Source organism: Lissotriton vulgaris, chromosome 2_1 (genome assembly GCF_964263255.1).
Source record: "Lissotriton vulgaris chromosome 2_1, aLisVul1.2, whole genome shotgun sequence".
Lineage (NCBI taxonomy): Eukaryota > Metazoa > Chordata > Amphibia > Caudata > Salamandridae > Lissotriton > Lissotriton vulgaris.
In genome coordinates this window covers 1,327,933,847-1,327,952,155 of record NC_141687.1, presented here as the reverse complement: position 1 = coordinate 1,327,952,155, position 18,309 = coordinate 1,327,933,847, and the positions used below count along the sequence as shown (strand labels likewise).

The following is an 18,309-nucleotide window of genomic DNA, read 5'->3' as shown; positions in this document are numbered from 1 at the left end:
CTACAAAAGATGGTATTAGATATAGGTGCACATGCATCAAAATAGACAATTTTGATTCTATAATTGATATTTTTAAGGAACCTCAATTATAGAATCTCAATTGCCTATGCATGTAGGAATCGCAAAAAAAATTGCGATTCCTACACATTTGTTTATTGTGAGTTGCAAATTGCGAGTCGCAATTAAGGAATGAATGGGAATCGCATGCGCAATTTGCGAGTACCCAATAAGTACTCGCAAATTGCGCATGCAATTTCAAGGGTGCAAGGGTGCCAAAAGGACACCCTGTTGCATCCCTGAGATTTCCATTTTACCACAAGTTGCGCACACACATGCCCCTGGGCGTGTGTGTGTGTGTGTGTAACATGGGACTTTGAAAAATGCATTTTAGTGCACTTTTCAAAGAAATCGCAAATTACCATCAATTTGAGATTGACTATAATTTGCAATTCCTATTTGCGCTATTGCAAATTTTTAATGCATTGCATTTAAGGAATCTGCGATTACGTAAATGAATTGCAATTTAAGAAATCACAATTTTTGCGATTACTTAAATAGGGATATCCCATACAGGGTATTTCATTCTGAACACAGCTGATATACAATTTCCCTGTTACTTTTTTAGAAGTAAGTAAGCTCCAAACTCTCTTGCCTCAAGTGCAGGGGGTATTTATTCCATTCAGATGGACCTAGAATGGAGAAAGAGCACCCATCAGTCATTACCGTCTTCACCCGCCAAGACCTGATTTGAGGACAGGAGATTCCATGCGGGGCTGTAGAAAAGGACTTGAGAAGCCAAGTAACTTGGACTAGTGTTCTGTAGAGCGTGAAAAGTCAGATGCAGTATTTTGAACAGGATTTTCTTCCTTACAGGGAGCCAGTGCAAAGAATGAAAGTGCTTAGAAATCCTGGCTTTCCCGGGAATATTCAATAAAAGTCATGCCACAGAACTCTGTACCACCTGAAGCTTATGAATGACGTGGTCCATAAATCCAAAATATAATGCATTGTCATAATCTAAGCGGGAGGTAATGAGAGCCCGGATAACAGTTTTCCTGGCAGGAAGAGACAGAAAAAATGTAAACTTTATAAATGCCCATAGAAACATAAAAACACATTCCAACCACTGAGCTGATTTGAGATTGAAAAGTGAATCGATGATCAAACTTAACTCCTAAGTTCTTGGCCACCTCTGCACAGAAGCTGGCGGAGGGGCTGCATTTGGCCAGTATGCCAACCTATTGAGAGGAACCGGGTGCCAAAAAAGAGTATTTCTGTCCTATCAATGTTATACGTCAGCTGTTTCTGTTGCATCCAGTCAAGCTCAGAAGTTAGGCAAGAATTGAATGATTCAGAAACAAGAGATTCACAAGCGACAAAGGAGCAGATAAACTGGGTATCATCTGCATATGATATGAACTTTGCGCAAAATGACTCAACCAAAGAGGTGAGAGGGGTAAGATAGATATTGGACAAAGTAAGGCTAAGGGTGGAGCAAAAGCAAAAGGAGTTAACCATCCTTCCTGTTCTCTATTGCCTAAAAGGTAAATCACTTAAGGGCCAGCCCCTTTATTTCAATTCTAAGAAGGCGGTCCAACAAAGAAGGTAGGGGGGTACCTATGATCCCAGGTCACCCAAGGTTACTATTCCAAGGTATGTAGAGGGAGAAGATATGCCCAAATAGTATCATATTATGAGAGAGATCACAGGATGATAATGGTGGGTGGCCACCAGAGGGGATCCTTATTACTAGTTCAGCTAGTTGGGTGGGCTAAGCTGCTGAGACTGGAAGATGATTTGGCAGTCATATTCACATATGAAGGAGGCACTCATTGGGCTGTTTGGTCTAATCCCTGAAGAGTACAGACCGAGGTTTAGAAATACACACAAGGGTTCAATTCTGATATGAGTGGACTTTGTAGATGCTTCTGTGAAGTTACAGGAAGTCTGGATAAAAGGTAGCCAGGCAGATACCTAAGAGGCGCTCTACACTTTAGTTATGAAAAAACACATACTTACAAATTGTACCTCAGAGAAGTTCCGAAAGTGTCTGATGGATTATTAATGATTTAGTCCTAGGGAGCTCGTGAAAATAGATGTTAATTGGGTACGTACTAGGGTGCCCAAAAAATCCCAAGGTGGTGATCACAAGAAAGGAGCGCAGCCCCCTCGCTTCAGGGGAAAGAAGGGGTCAAAAATAAAAAGTCTGAAACTCCCAAGGAGTCCCCTAAAGATGCCCGGGGAAGCCCAGAGCCACACCCCATTCAAAGGGGAGAGGATACCTGATAAAGAATATTGATGTTACAAAGGCTAGTAGTGGGCTACGACTGTAAATAGTCAGGGCACAAGAAGAGAGATTCTGTGTGCACCAAAGCGTCACCCACCGGTGACCCTCCCAAACGCACTGCAAGTGTAGAGGTGGGGTTGGAGGCTGTCTGTGGAAACTGTAAGGGGTACACTTAGGCCTCCATAGTCTCCATATGTGAGATGAAAAGTGAACCCTTGGCTCACTGGCCTGACAGTACTGCGAAATACAGGCAGTGGCCAGGAATCAATGAGAAATAAATCCAGCACCTGATAATACATGCACCAGTATCACAATGGCTATGGGTCAGCTTGCTTCCCCATGACAGACCATACCAGATGAGGTGCACCAGATAGTAAACTCTGATAATTTTATAAAAGCACACCAATAGTAATGGTAGACTTTGCATTGAGAGGAGTTACAAGCCCATAGAAAGTAGCGGTGTCCCCTCTCATCCCAATAGAGTGTCTGCTGGGCAGTGACCTCAAAACGTCCACCTGGGCAGAGATGGAGAGAAGGTCTCATGCAGCAATGCCTGGTCTCACAGAGTGGGCTTGTGTCCCAGCAAGAGCACAGATAATGCCAAGGGACCATGGGGCCTGGTACCATGGATTATGGCTCTAGTAGCTAGAGTAAGGGCAGAAAGTCTGGCAAGGCCACTTCCCAGTGTTATGTTATGTTATGTTAAAAGAGCTTGTATAGCGCTCGGCTGCCCCAGCAAAGGGGCGTCCCGGCGCTTTAAAGACAAAAGGTGTAGCTGCAGATGGAACTTGCAATGAACATAACAATACCAGCTTAGCAGAAGAGGTGGGTTTTCAATGCCTTTCTAAAATATAGAAGATCGTTCAGGCCATGGATCGGGGGAGGTAGGGCGTTCCAAAGCTTGGCCGCAAGATAACGGAAGGAGCGACCACCCATCCGGGCTAGCTTAATGCGGGGGACATTTGCCAAGTTCTGGCCTTCTGAGCGAAGGGTCCGTCTGGGTAAGTAAGGTGATAGAAGGGGAGTAAGCATGGGCGGTGATGCAGTTTTCAAAATTTTAAACGCCATGCATAAGGTCTTGAAGTGGATCCTCTTCTCCACCGGGAGCCAGTGCAGTTTAGTTAAGGTGCTTGCCACTGACTGGTGCCGGGGGATACCGGTCAGCGCTCTGGCTGCCGCATTTTGGACGCATTGCAGCCTTGTTTTCTCCGCCAGATTTGCTCCAAGGAGCAGGGAACTCGCGTAGTCCAGCCGAGAAAGGATGGCAGACTGAACCACTATCTGCCGGGTTTTTGGGTCAAAGAACTTTAGGATTGGCCTGAGATTTCGCAAAATCCCAAAGCAGGTGGCCGCGACCTTTTTTGTCAGTTGGGTATAATTCAAGGCAGAGTCAATCCAAACTCCGAGGTTTTTTACGTGGTTTTTGGGATCTGGTAAATTGCCAAGAGCTTCAGGCCACCATTTGGCGTCCCAGGTACTTACTTCTTTGCCTACCAACAGTACCTCAGTTTTACCAGCATTAAGCTGTAGATAGTTAGAGGTCATCCAAGTGGTGATGTCAATGAGGCATTGTTTGAAGTTCTTTGCGCTCATCCCATTTCCATCCCTCAAGGCCACCACCAGCTGGGTATCGTCGGCGTAGGATACAAGCGACAGCCCCCCTCTCCTGGCGACCTCAGCTAATGGTCGAACATAAATGTTGAATAGTGTGGGGCTGAGCGCCGACCCCTGGGGGACCCCCTGTCTGATGGGACATTCTTTGGAAATAGGGGGAGTAGATACTCTGAATGTCCTTCCTGATAGAAAAGAGTTGAACCAATTCAGGGCCTGACCTGTAACTCCAATCTCCTGCAGTCTGAACAACAGCACCTCGTGTGAAACCGTATCGAAGGCAGCACTGAGATCTAAAAGAATCAGTGCTGCGGTATCACCGGAGTCCAGGATAGTCCTGAGATATTCCGTCACACTTAAGAGGGCCGTGTCCGAACTGTGGCCCGCCCGGAAGCCGTGTTGAGAATTATCCAGGATGGAGTTGGCTGTCAAGAATTTAGTTAGGATAGAGTTGACATATGACTCTGCCACCTTGGCAGGCCAAGGAAGTAATGAAATTGGCCTAAAATTCTCAGGTAGAGTAGGATCTAATGTGGGCTTTTTTATAATGGGCGTGACTCAAGCTTGTTTCCATCTGGCGGGAATGATGGCAGTGGAAAAGGATGAGTTGATAATATCCCTAAGGGGCCCAAGCAGTGTCCTATCCGTGGTTCTAAAGTAGTCTGGTTTTAGGGGGTCTGCTGGTGAACCTGATTTAACTTGGTTACATAGATGAAGGAACTGCTCCTGACTGAGTACTCTAGGGGAAAGGAATAGTGCCTTAAGAGGAGGCTGTTTCTCTGAAAGATTTGCCTGACATGGCAGAAATTCAGGGAGCAGGAGGACACTTCAGAGCGGACTTCAGACAGGGACAAAAGACGTGTCCACTTCTTGAAGGCCTGAGACATCTCACTCCCCTCTGATAGCTTAGCACAAAAGCAGTCAGGCTTAACTTAGTGGCAATGTGCAAAGTATACAAACAGTAACAAAGTGAAAGCAAAACACAAAAAAAATTCTCAAACTTATTTAGAAAAATAGAGTGTATTTTAATTAACAAAGTTATATCAAAACTACAAAAATCCTATCAGAAGAAGCAGAGATATTACATTTTGAGGATTTAGGTAGTTATAGTGCTTAAAGGCAAAAGTGCCAATCACGGTCATCTAGTCTTGCTAGACTGATGGAAAGTCACATGTTCAGGCTGACTGCAATTGAGCATGCACCAAATACAGTAACCAGGATAGTCCCACTGAAAAAATGACCTTCTCAAAGTCTGGTGTGAATAGTTCTGTTTGTGGTGGAGAAGGCCCTAAGGAGCAGGGAAAGCGTTGCAGTTGGTCATCCATATAGCGCGAAGATCAGGCCTGGCATCGTGGATGGTCGGTGCTGTTGGGTGAAGATCTGATCAGGTGTCGCGGACGGTCATTACTGGAATTTGCCGTTGGCAGTCATCATGGGCTGTTATTGGTGTAGCACAAAGAGTCAAGTTCACTAGAGCTTCACTTTGGCGGTTGTCCCAGGCATCAGATTCTAGCACGAAGGGGCCAGATTGCGATCACTGGGAGCCCAACAGTTTAGGATTCCTCCTTTTCTAGAAAAGTGAGTGAAGTCCGCTGCCAGCCATGGGTACAGAACATGGGAAGGCACCTCTTGGAGATCAGCCGTTCCATGTAGCAGAGACCATAAGGGCTCAGGCAGGTCCACTTGGAGGTCCAGGTCAGGTAAAGTGCAGCAGGTCAGTTGAGCAGCTGCAGGGAGGGCTCCGGGGCTTGTTTTGTCCCTTTAGCTCAGAACAGGAGTCACTCAGGTAAACTTGAAATTAAGGGAGCAGGTACAGTCTTCCTTCTCAGAGAGTAGGGCAGGCCTTGAGCAGCAGGGCAGTCTACAGGGGACAAGGCAGGCCTCAAGCAGCAAGGTAGTCTTCTGGTAGCAGCAGGCCAGTCCTCTGGGGTACAAGGCAGGCCTCAAGAAGCAGGGCAGTCCTCTGGGGAACAAGGTACTCTTCCTCTGTAATGTCCACAATTCCAAGAGGGTACCGAAGACGTGTTCTGAGCATCTAATATTTATACCTGGCATCAGCCTTTGAAGTGTGGGGGGGTCTTCCATTTACTACCCCACATCTGGTATTGAATATTTATTCCTTCCTCTGTCAAGGCTTCAAGAAGTCTGTGGTGACAAAAGATTAGTGTCAGATTATCTTGTGTTTGCTGAAGGCAAGTCCCTTTAAAGTGCAAGAAGGGCAATGAACAGCTCTGTCCCAGCCACCCTGGCAGAATAGCCCATCCTTGTCACATATACTCCCTGTTGTGTCACTGTCTGGAAGGAATACACAAAGCCTTACAGCGGAACCATTCACAATCATGTGAACCAAGACACTGGCTGAAGGCACAAGTGGTTAGGGCATTAAAAATGCAAACTTTCTGAAAGTAGCATTATCAGAATTGTGGCTTGATATCCAACTTTACCATTAAAGATAATTTTAAGTTAGAATTCATTTTGGCCTAAACATGATATTTCTATCTGCTCCCAATCAAAGTTAGCACTTATAAAATGTGATTAAGCAACCGAAAGTAAGTCAATAGGAGAGGTGGTCTTACAGTAGTGGAAAACGAATTCAGGAGTTTTTCACCACAAAGACATGAAAAAATTAAACCAATATGTCATACGTTTTAATCACAGGGCACCCTGCCCTATGTGCCTACAGGCCTAATTTAGGGGTAAGTTATTTTTAATAAAAAAGGAAGGATTTTGCCTGCAAATGGTCTATTGTGCAAGGTCGAAAACAGAGTTTAAACTGCACTGCAGGCTACAGTGGCATGCCTGAGACATTTTTTGTAGTACCAAGTTAGTTGGCAACTCAGTGAGTGGTGCAGGCCTACTCATAGGATTTTACAGGCCCTGGGTACATGCAGTACTATATACTAGGATGTACAAGTAAATTAAATGTGTCAATGGGGTGAATGCCAATCTTACAAAATTTTAGGGGGAGAGCACTAGCGCTTTAGCACTCTTTAGCATTGTTTAAGTGCACAGAGTCCTAAAGTAAATAAAAAAGAAACAGTAGTGGGAGGGATAAAGGCAAAATATTTGGGGGTGATCCTACAGAGATGGCTAGGTCCAACATGAAGTGAATGAGAAATTCATTTTTTTGGCTATGTGGCCAAATCTGGAACATTGCATGAGTGCCATGTATCGAACTAGGACAATCTTGCTCTAATATAGGGACCGGAATGTTCTTATCAAGGAAACTGATGATCTCAGGCTGAAGGTAGGTGATAGGCCGTAGAGCCTGCCCCGCTTTAATTATTTTAATCTGAATGTGCTCTAGGTAGGTTCTCTTCCGCAAGGCCCTACCATACTATTGAAATTAGTCCCAGGGAAGTAACGGTCCCATGGGCAGGAGAGTCCGTGAGCCCCACACATAAGAGGCAATAGATCTGGGGAGGTGGTGATCCCCGGGGCTGCGGGCGGGTCCAGTGCTTTGATAAGCTCTAGGAGGGGGCCCCATGCGCCCCCTCCTATATTTAGCTTATGCCTCCGGGACCAGGCCCACCAGGGGGTTATTTTAAAGCAAGTGTGGTCGCCCGTGCTTGCTTTTAAAAAAACCAAATTCGTCGGATTTGCGAATGTCCCAATTTTGCAGCATTTTATTTTAAAGATAAATGTTTTATGCCGTGGTGGGGTCCCACGGGACCCCAATACCATGGCTTGGGGGTCAGAGTATACCTACCCTGACCTCTTTTTTTTATTTTCACTTTTATTTGAGACTCAGTGAATCTGAGCCCGAAGATGGCTGCCAACACTTCCTGGTTAACCAATCATTTCCCTGCACAAGCTTGTTATTTTTCGCAAAGGCTTTGGACCAGAGATATATCTATCTTTTTCTTTTTGAATTTCTGAAAAACTACTGAACGAATTTATACCAAATAACAAAAAGCAACATCTACCTTGCTGCCAAATTTGGTGTAATTCTATCTATCTATCTATCCACCTTATCTACCACAAATCTGTATCGTCAACTTATCCTAATGTCTTTCGTAGACTTTGTTTACATATGGTCAATCTGTATATATATTTACTTTCAATGTAACTTATGTAATTGCTGCCATGCAAACTCTATGAAGCGCTCTGATACCTTTGGGTCAAGTTCGGGGTATGCAAAACACAATAAATGAATACAAATAAATAAATTGCTGTGGTGTTTCCTTTTTAATTAGATTTATGGGACATATTTGTAGCGTTTTCAAGTTGTTTCTAATGAATCCTGAATTTTAATAACTGTTCTGTGTAATTTTACATCTCCACATTATACTTTAGAAAAACCAATAAATTAAATTGCTAATTGTTTTATTTTAACTCTGCATATGTTAATATGTACGATTTTTTCTCAGTGATCTCTTTCACGGTTGTTGTTAATCTTGTGGTGTGTAGTTAGTTGGTTTAAAATATATTGAGTTGGTTTAAATTATTTTATGAAGGCCTAAATGTGATTTTAATATACATATTTGCCCATTTGTGCTTTTGCAATAAGTTTTATGAACCATAATCAGAGATTTATGACGTTTATTTTGTTAGTTGGATTGTTTAGTGGGAAGCCTAGCAGTTACCTTAATTGTATAGTACAAAACATTAAATGGTCTTTTTCATTCTGCAGGGAATCCAACTTTGTTAGTATCAAGTACAGAACCACTGACCACAGGTAAGGCATAAGAACTACTTGCATGGTTCGCAATAATGGCAAGAATATGCTTAGAAATGCATTCACTCACACCTTCTGCTTTCAAACCAGTGACCTTTCCACTGTGCTTATTTTCACCTTCATGTGTGGACCACTCTAGCCTTTAGGCTCCTATCCTTTTCTCTCTGATATGTACCTCTTTGCACCCTTTCTGTATTCATATTTTTCTTCATCGCTCTTATTCTTTCTCTATATCTCTCTCTGAGGTGCCTCTATGTTCCTGGCTCCCTCTACCTTTAAATGTCTCCCCTTCATTTCAGGTCTCATTATATCAATTGTCCAGGGAAGCATTACTATGGTTGCTGCACTATAGCAAGAGAGTACAAACCTGGGGCCGTATTACGCATTGTCATTGTTTGCGCCTGGCGCAACTTTAAAAAGTTGCAAGGGCGCAAACAATGACATTGCACCCTTTTAGCACCTGCTCTGTGTTTTCACGGTGCAGGCCGCACCCTCCTGCACTTTTACAGGGGACTAGAGATTCCCTTGCAGGTGGGTGCACCCACCTGCAAGGGAAAGTCTGGGGTCCATGGGACCCACTTCACCCCCTGCTGCTCTGAGGAAGTGCACTGACAGTGCGCCACCTTTTAAATGGCACACTGTCAGTACGCCTCCTGAGGGCTTCTTTGCCTCTGTGCCCGTGTCTTTAATATGGTGCGAAGATGGCTGAAATGCCAGAAACCGGTCCCCGGTAGCTTGTCTCCTTTCTGGTGAAGAATTGGCTTGGTAGTTTAGTCTGCCCTGTTCCCATGATGCACTGGGCCAGGGACAGACTGATTTGCATATAGCCAGATTCTGAGCTGGGATGGTGCAGTGAGATAAATAATGGTGATGGATCAAGCCCTGATCTTTGGACTGGGTAAGAGTGGTCTGCTTAATTCAGACACTCTGTTCATCACCACCCCCTTTTCTGAATCGTTTTTTGCCACTATAGGTGTGGCAGGGTATACTCAGACATGAGTCCCTTTCTCACTGCACCATCAGGATTCAAGCAAGCCGGGCCGAAGACGGCTGAAATGCCAGAAACCGGTCCCCGGTAGCTTGTCTCCTTTCTGGTGAAGAATTGGCTTGGTAGTTTAGTCTGCCCTGTTCCCATGATGCACTGGGCCAGGGACAGACTGATTTGCATATAGCCAGGTTCTGAGCTGGAATGGTGCAGTGAGATAAATAACGGTGATGGATCAAGCCCTGATCTTTGGACTGGGTAAGAGTGGTCTACTTAATTTAGACACTCTGTTCATCACCACCCCCTTTTCTGAATCGTTTTTGGCCACTATAGGTGTGGCAGGGTATACTCAGACATGAGTCCCTTTCTCACTGCACCATCAGGATTCAAGCAAGCCGGGCCGAAGACGGCTGAAATGCCAGAAACCGGTCCCCGGTAGCTTGTCTCCTTTCTGGTGAAGAATTGGCTTGGTAGTTTAGTCTGCCCTGTTCCCATGATGCACTGGGCCAGGGACAAACTGATTTGCATATAGCCAGGTTCTGAGCTGGGATGGTGCAGTGAGATAAATAACGGTGATGGATCAAGCCCTGATCTTTGGACTGGGTAAGAGTGGTCTGCTTAATTCAAACACTCTGTTCATCACCACCCCCTTTTCTGAATAGTTTTTGGCCACAATAGGTGTGGCAGGGTATACTCAGACATGAGTCCCTTTCTCACTGCACCATCAGGATTCAAGCAAGCCGGGCCGAAGACGGCTGAAATGCCAGAAACCGGTCCCCGGTAGCTTGTCTCCTTTCTGGTGAAGAATTGGCTTGGTAGTTTAGTCTGCCCTGTTCCCATGATGCACTGGGCCAGGGACAGACTGATTTGCATATAGCCAGGTTCTGAGCTGGGATGGTGCAGTGAGATAAATAACGGTGATGGATCAAGCCCTGATCTTTGGACTGGGTAAGAGTGGTCTGCTTAATTCAGACACTGTGTTCATCACCACCCCCTTTTCTGAATCGTTTTTGGCCACTATAGGTGTGGCAAGGTATACTCAGACATGAGTCCCTTTCTCACTGCACCATCAGGATTCAAGCAATCCGGGCCGAAGACGGCTGAAATGCCAGAAACCGGTCCCCGGTAGCTTGTCTCCTTTCTGTTGAAGAATTGGCTTGGTAGTTTAGTCTGCCCTGTTCCCATGATGCACTGGGCCAGGGACAGACTGATTTGAATATAGCCAGGTTCTGAGCTGGGATGGTGCAGTGAGATAAATAACGGTGATGGATCAAGCCCTGATCTTTGGACTGGGTAAGAGTGGTCTGGTTAATTCAGACACTCTGTACATCACCACCCCCTTTTCTGAATCGTTTAATATGGTGCGGGCGCTGAGTCAACGGAATTCCCTCATTTGCATAGGGCCCGCCCCTATGCAAATGAGGGAACATCCTCTGATGGTAGCACTGGTGCTTTAAGTGTGCCAGGGCTATTGGTATTAGTGAAGGAGATGTACGAGCGTCAGCGTAGCCTTCTGTAATACCAAAGTGCCCCGGGGCACAGAAAGCGGCCGCAAACACCTGTTGGGCACTTATTGTAATATGGCCCCTGGTGTACAAATCAGACACAGCAAGAGGCACCTGATTTTCTCAAGCCCTCTGCAGTCAAGTCAAACTTTATTTGGTCGTTCCAACCATAAAAGTGCAAGTGCTTACAGTACAGAATAGCAGAAATTGATACATTGCAATAATACATTAAGTGTGTTATTACCCTAAAATTGCAAGTGCTTACAGTACAGAACTTCAGGTTTGAAAACATCACAAAAGATCAGTGAACGCATTACAACAGAATATTAATAGAAAATATAGCATTCAGGATAAAAACAATAAAAATATTCAGCGGAAAAAGATAAAAGGTATGGTAGCCATTGAGAAAACCCTGATACCGTGCATTGGAGATCCCTCTATAAGGTCACAGTAAATGGTCGAACCACAAGCAATATAACAAAAGCAAAATGTTACTGCCTAGTTCTCATTTAGAGGGTCGGAAAGGTAGAAAAGAGAAGCCTTAAGGCACGCTGTATCACTTTTTTAATGTGTGCATTCTGATTATACACATTTTGCCAAGAAACTTAGCTACTGCGCAAGCAACAAGTGGTCTTGAGTGGGATTTTAAGATGCGCAGCTCTTCCTGGTGACAACGTGTTCCCAGCAACCTACAAACAGGTGCCGACCATTTGCGTCTCGGAGAGCTGTACATCGGGTAAACAAAAAACATGTGTGCAATTGACTGCACAGACTTGGGGCAACTAGGGCAATGTAACTGCACAGATGGAGGCCGTCGCCATGCAGCTGTAAAGGAGTTCACAGGAAGTGATCCAAGTCTAAATTGGATATAAAGCTTTCTGTCTTGTGGATTTGTGATAACCTCTGTTAGATCTGGGGATCTCTAGTTGGCAATGGTTATCACCTTTGTCCAAATAGGGACCCTTACTTCTAAGTCAGGATAAAGGGATTACACTCCTTAATAACCCCTGCTCACCCCCTTGGTAGCTTGGCACAAGCAGATAGGCTTATCTCAGAGGCAGTGTATGAAGCATTTGTGAATATACACAGTAATACAGTGATAGCACTACAGATGGACACAACACAAGTTTTATAAAAATAAGTATTCTTTATATGGACTTAACACAAGACCACCAACGACAAAAATCCACAATACTACACTTAAGGTTACTTAAAAGATGATTAAAGTCTCTTAGTTCAAGTTGATGGTAAATGTGACAAAGTTCTCAACAAAGTACCTGGATGCATAACGCACAGTGAACAAAAGGCCCGCAAAAGGGGATATGCGTCGGTTCCGTGACACGGGGAACAGTTGCGTCCTTACTCAATGCTTGCGCAGAGTAGGGGACTCGTCGTGAGCCTTACTGGTGCGGAGTTGATGCGTAAATTCTCGGCCTACAGGCCCGTTGCGGTGCACAAGATGGCGCCTTGATGCGATGCGGTGATCCAGTTGCGACGCGAGAAGATAGCGCCCTTCATGCGGCGATGCAATGACGATACGATGACGCCCTGGCAGCCTTGTGACAAATCTGTACTTTGGACCCACGACAGGCCCTGCAATGCGCTTCTCCGGTGATGGGATGGCGACTCTCACGATGGCGTCATGCTTCTCCGGTTATGATGCGACAGCAGACAGCTTCGATGTACACATGCTTCCAGGGAGATGCGGCGAAGGCTCGCTTCTCCGGTGTTGCGATGATTTCAGCTGCGGCGGCTACACGCTTCTCCTCGATATGTCACACTTCCAGCTCCCAGCGGCACGCAAGTGACTGGAGTCAGAATTTCCAGCAAGGAAATTCAGGAGGGGGCTGGAGGTGAAGTCTTTTGTCCCTGAGACTTCAGCAGGAGGCAAGCACAGTCCAAGCCCTTGGAGAATATTCTGTAGATGAAAGTCCTTACAAAGTTACTTCTCCTTTCCCTTGGCAATGAAGCAACCACTGCAGGCCAACCCAGCAAACAGCACACTGGCTGAGGGGCAGTCCAAACTCCTGCAGCTTCCTTGGTTCTTCTCCTTGGCAGAAAGGTTTCTTGTTCCAGAAGTGATCTAATTTCTTGGGATCAGGGTCCCAATATGTATACCCCAAAATCCTTTGTTCTCTGAAGGCAGAGAGACCTCTGCCTAGTCGAAACCAGTTCCTGAGCACTTTGTTTACATGACTCTCTTCTTCCTTTCACTGTGCAGGGCAGAGACATCAGACATGCCACAGGAGGTGGAGCCAGCACAGGGGAGGGAAGATACAGCTCTGGAGCACTCTGTTGACATGATTCCTCCTCTCCTTTCACAGTGCAGGGCAGACACATCAGACAAGCCACAGGGGGTGGAGCCAGCATTGTAGAGGGAAGGCCCAGCCCTATTCAGGTCCCAGGTGCACTCCTCCCTCCCATCTGAATGTAAATCTCTCTATTCACCACTGGGCTGTCCCAGCCTGTCTCCTGGAATTCCCCAGCCCTGTCACACACAAACCCAGACAAGAAATACACAACCCAGCAGAGGCAGGCTCAAATGGTTATCCAAGCAAATACCTGCTTTCTAAAAGTGGTATTTGCAAACACAGAATATTAAAATAGACTTTACTAAAAGATGTATTTTATAATTCTGAGTTCAGGCATACTAAATTCGAATTGCTACCGTGTTCCCTGAGTCAGTTAGTATTATAAGGATGTAATAATCTTAGCTGCCCATTCTGGCCTATGAGAACAGGTAGCCTTCAATAGTGAAAAACGAAAATGGCTGTAATTCACTATTAGAGCATGCTACACACATCAGAGCATGTCCTACCTTATACTTACAATGCACCCTGCCCTTGGGCCTATCATAGGGGTGTCTAATATGAAGCAAAGGGAAGGTTTAGGGACTGGCAAGTGGGTGCACTTGGCAAGTCGACATGGCAGTGCTAGACTTCACACAGGCCTTGCAATGGCAGGCCTGAGACACATTTTACAAGCTGCTTCTGTGGGTGGCACAACCAGTGTGGGACCAGGGCCACCAGGGGGTTATTTTAAAGCAAGTGTGGTCGCCGGTGCTTGCTTTTAAAAAAAACAAATTCCTCGGATTTGCGAATGTCTCAATTTTGCAGCACTTTATTTGAAAGATAAATGTTTTACGCCGTCGTAGGGTCCCACGGGACCCCAATACCATGGCTTGGGGGTCAGAGTATACCTATCCTGACCTCTTTTTTTTATTTTCACTTTTATTTGAGAGTCACTGAATCTGAGCCCCAAGATGGCTGCCAACACTTCCTGGTTAAAGTGTTGGCAGCCAATCAGAGCAGTGCATTTTCCTGCACAAGCTTGTTATTTTTCACAAAGGCTTTGGGACCAGAGATATATCTATCTTTTTCTTTTCGAATTTCTGAAAAACTACTGAACGAATTTATACCAAATAACAAAAAGCAACATCTACCCCTATCTTGCTGCCAAATTTGGTGTAATTCTATCTATCTATCTATCTATCTATCTATCTATCTATCTATCTATCTATCTATCTATCTATCTATCTATCTATCTATCTATCTATCTATCTATCTATCTATCTATCTATCTATCTATCTATCTATCTATCTATCTATCCATCCTTATCTACCACAAATCTTTATCATCAACTTATCCTAATGTCTTTCGTAGACTTCGTTTACATATGGTCAATATGTATATATATTTACTCCCAATGTAACTTATGCAATTGCTGCCATGCAAACTCTATGAAGCGCTCTGATACCTTCGGGTCAAGTTCGGGGTATGCAAAACACAATAAATAAATACAAATAAATACATTGCTGTGGTGTTTCTTTTTAATTCGATTTATGGGACATATTTGTAGCATTTTCAAGTTGTTTCTAATGAACCCTGAATTTTAATAACTGTTCTGTGTAATTTTACATCTCCACATTATACTTTAGAAAAACCAATAAATTAAATTGCTATTTTTTTTTTTTTAACTCTGCATATGTTAATATGTATGATTTTTTCTCAGTGATCTCTTTCACGGTTGTTGTTAATCTTGTGGTGTGTAGTTAGTTGGTTTAAAATACATTGAGTTGGTTTAAATTATTTTATGAAGGCCAAAATGTGATTTTAATATACATATTTGCCCATTTGTGCTTTTGCATTAAGTTTTATGAACCATAATCAGAAATTTATGACATTTATTTTGTTAGTTGGATTGTTTAGTGGGCAGCCTAGCAGTTACCTTAATTGTATAGTACAAAACATATAATGGTCTTTTCATTCTACATGGAATCTAACTTCGTTAGTATCAAGTACAGAACTGCTGACCACAGGTAAGGCAAAAGAACTACTTGCATGGTTCGCAATAATGACAAGAATATGGTTAGAAATGCAATCACTCACGCCTTCTGCTTTCAAACCAGTGACCTTTCCACTGTGCTTATTTTCACCTTCATGTGTGGACCACTGTAGCCTTTAGGCTCCTACCCTTTCCTCTCTGATATGTACCTCTTTGCTCCCTTTCTGTACTCATATTTTACTTCATCGCTCTTATTCTTTCTCTATATCTCTCTCTGAGGTGCCTCTATGTTCCGGGCTCCGTCTACCTTCAAATGTCTCACCTTCATTCCAGGTCTCATTATATCAAATGTCCAGGGAAGCATTACTATGGTTGCTGCACTATAGCAAGAGAGTACAGACCTGGGGCCGTATTACGCATTGTCATTGTTTGCGCCTGGCACAACTTTAAAAGGTTGCACTGGGCGCAAACAATGACATCGCACCCTTTTAGCACCTGCTCCGTGTTTTCACGGTGCAGGCGGCACCCTCCTGCACTTTTACAGGGGACTAGAGATTCCCTTGCAGGTGGGTGCACCCACCTGCAAGGGGAAGTCTGGGGGTCCATGGGACCCACTTCACCCCCTGCTGCTCTGAGGAGGTGCACTGTCAGTGCGCCACCTTTTAAATGGCACACAGTCAGTACGCCTCCTGAGGGCTTCTTTGCCTCTGCGCCCGTGTCTTTAATATGGTGCGGGCGCATAGACAACGGAATTCCCTCATTTGCATAGGGCACGCCCTTATGCAAATGAGGGAACATCCTCTGATGGTAGCGCTGATGCTTTAAGTGTGCCAGGGCTATTGGTATTAGTGAAGGAGATGTACAAGCGTCAACGTACTCTTCTGTAATACCGAAGTGCCCCGGGGCACACAAAGCGGCCGCAAACACCTGTTGCGCGCCCTGGGCACTTATTGTAATATGGCCCCTGGTGTACAAATCAGACACAGCAAGAGGCACTTGATTTTCTCAAGCCCTCTTCAGTCAAGTCAAACTTTATTTGGTCCTTCCAACCATAAAAGTGCAAGTGCTTACAGTACAGAATAGTAGAAATTGATACATTACAATAATACATTAACAGGCATATGCATCAACATTCGGTAATACACGTCGGTAATAGCGAAAAATAATAAATCGCTATTAAGAACATGCAAACCGCGATGCATCAAACAAATCCGTAAAATTTACCGATTCGGTAAAAATCGCTATTTAATAGCGAAAGTTCACCCGCTTGAGTAGCAAATACCGAGTTAGCTAATACCGATTCGGTATTAGTGAATCCGGTATTAGCGATTTCGGTAATAGCGAAAACGGGCAATTTACGCGACGCATCGGATGCGGCCTGATGACATCACAACCAGGAAGTAGGACAGCCACGCTGCATTCTGTGTTCGGAGTTGCTCTGAAGAGGAGGCAGAGCACAGGAGCTGAGGACCAAGAGAGAACCTATAGCAAGCAGGACAAGGCAAGCAGGAGAAGATGGAGAAGGAGGCCCCCCAGCAGGGAAAGGACACACACCGAAAGCGCAAAAGGAAGTTCTCTGATAAGGAGCTGGAAATCCTCATCGAGTGTGTCACCAGCAACAATGACAGACTGTTTGGCAAATTTTCCCTGAAGGTGCCAGAGGCTGAAAAGCGCAAGATGTGGCTGCGCATCAAGGACAAGGTAAATGCCTGCGGAGTCACCCACCGCAGCATCGACGACCTAAAAAAACGGTGGTATGACCTAAGGAAGAGGGCCAAGGAGAAGATTGCGCAGAGGGTCAAGGATGCTGATGGCACAGGAGGGGGCACATCCAACGTGACGCCAAACACTGTCCTGGAGGATCTAGTGGAGTCCACCATAGAACGGGAAGCTGTTGTGGGGGTCACACGTCTGGACACCTCTGGTGCTGCGGAAGGAGGACAAGGTAAGAAGCATGGCAGCGTAACAATGCAGCGTGTAGTAAGTCCCTGCCCAATCCCCCATGCCAGACCCAGTGCCCATGTAGTGTTGCCCTAAACACATACCCTCACCAAAGTGTTGCACCATGGGAGTTGTAGTACATACATGAATGGGTGCATGCCAGAGCACGGAGATCAATACAGCAGCTAAGGGCCAATTTCAGACTGAAAATGTAATTTATTGTGAGATGCCACTGCTATTTCCACATAATAGACCATGATTATAACTATGCACTGTTTCACACACAGATGCATCCCCCTACGATTCAGACGACAGTGCCTGCCTCGTCATCTCGGAGACGCCAGTGTTGTCAGAAGCCGAGTGCTCACATAGAGCTGAAGACATGTCCTCCCCTTCACCACCACGGCGGTCGACACCTCCACCATCCCTGCAGTCCAAGGCACCACCACCACCACCAACCTCGCAGTCCAAGACACCACCACCACCAACCTCGCAGTCCAAGACACCACCACCACCAACCTCGCAGTCCAAGACACCACCACCACCAACACAACCACCACCAGCTGTAGTTCCCTCCCTGCCCCTGATGGAATCTGATCACAGTTCAGCACCCCCAAATGTTCCACGCCAGGCTGTCGTCACTCCAACCAGCCAAACATCATCACGACAGCGCATCAGGCAGAGGGCTGTGATCCCGGCTCGTGGTGCTGCAAGACCAGTCGATCTGTCCGGAGGGTACGGAGTTGTGGAGGCCCGGATGCTGCGTGTCCAGCGCCTGCAGGGGAGACACATGGGTGCCATGAAACTCTCCATGACCAAGCTTTGCAACAAACTTAGCAAGATGACAGACGCTATGCGTGAGCACACCACTACCGTAGCTGCCGGCAACAATGACATAAAGCTGTGCCTGCAAGAACTCACACGTGCCGTAGTGGCAGGCCAACAGAGTGAGCGGCGTCGCCACAAGCAGATCATGCTGGCAGTGACTGCAACCAACAAGGCCATCGAAAAGCTCTG

At 45.4% G+C, this 18,309-nt stretch overlaps 1 protein-coding gene across 4 annotated transcripts in view; it reads left to right on the top strand.

The window, feature by feature from the left end:
• Window positions 1–18,309, top strand: part of MUC13 (mucin 13, cell surface associated) — an 818,501-nt gene that overhangs the window by 219,765 nt on the left and 580,427 nt on the right. For all 4 annotated transcript variants that reach the window (XR_015308476.1, XR_015308475.1, XM_086957098.1 and 1 more), the window contains exon 4: window positions 8,532–8,576. Coding sequence is in view for 2 of the 4 variants with exons in the window: in XM_086957098.1 (XP_086813224.1) it covers window positions 8,532–8,576 (45 nt within the window). In the remaining 2 variants the exon portion in view is untranslated. The remainder of the gene's footprint in view (window positions 1–8,531; window positions 8,577–18,309) is intronic.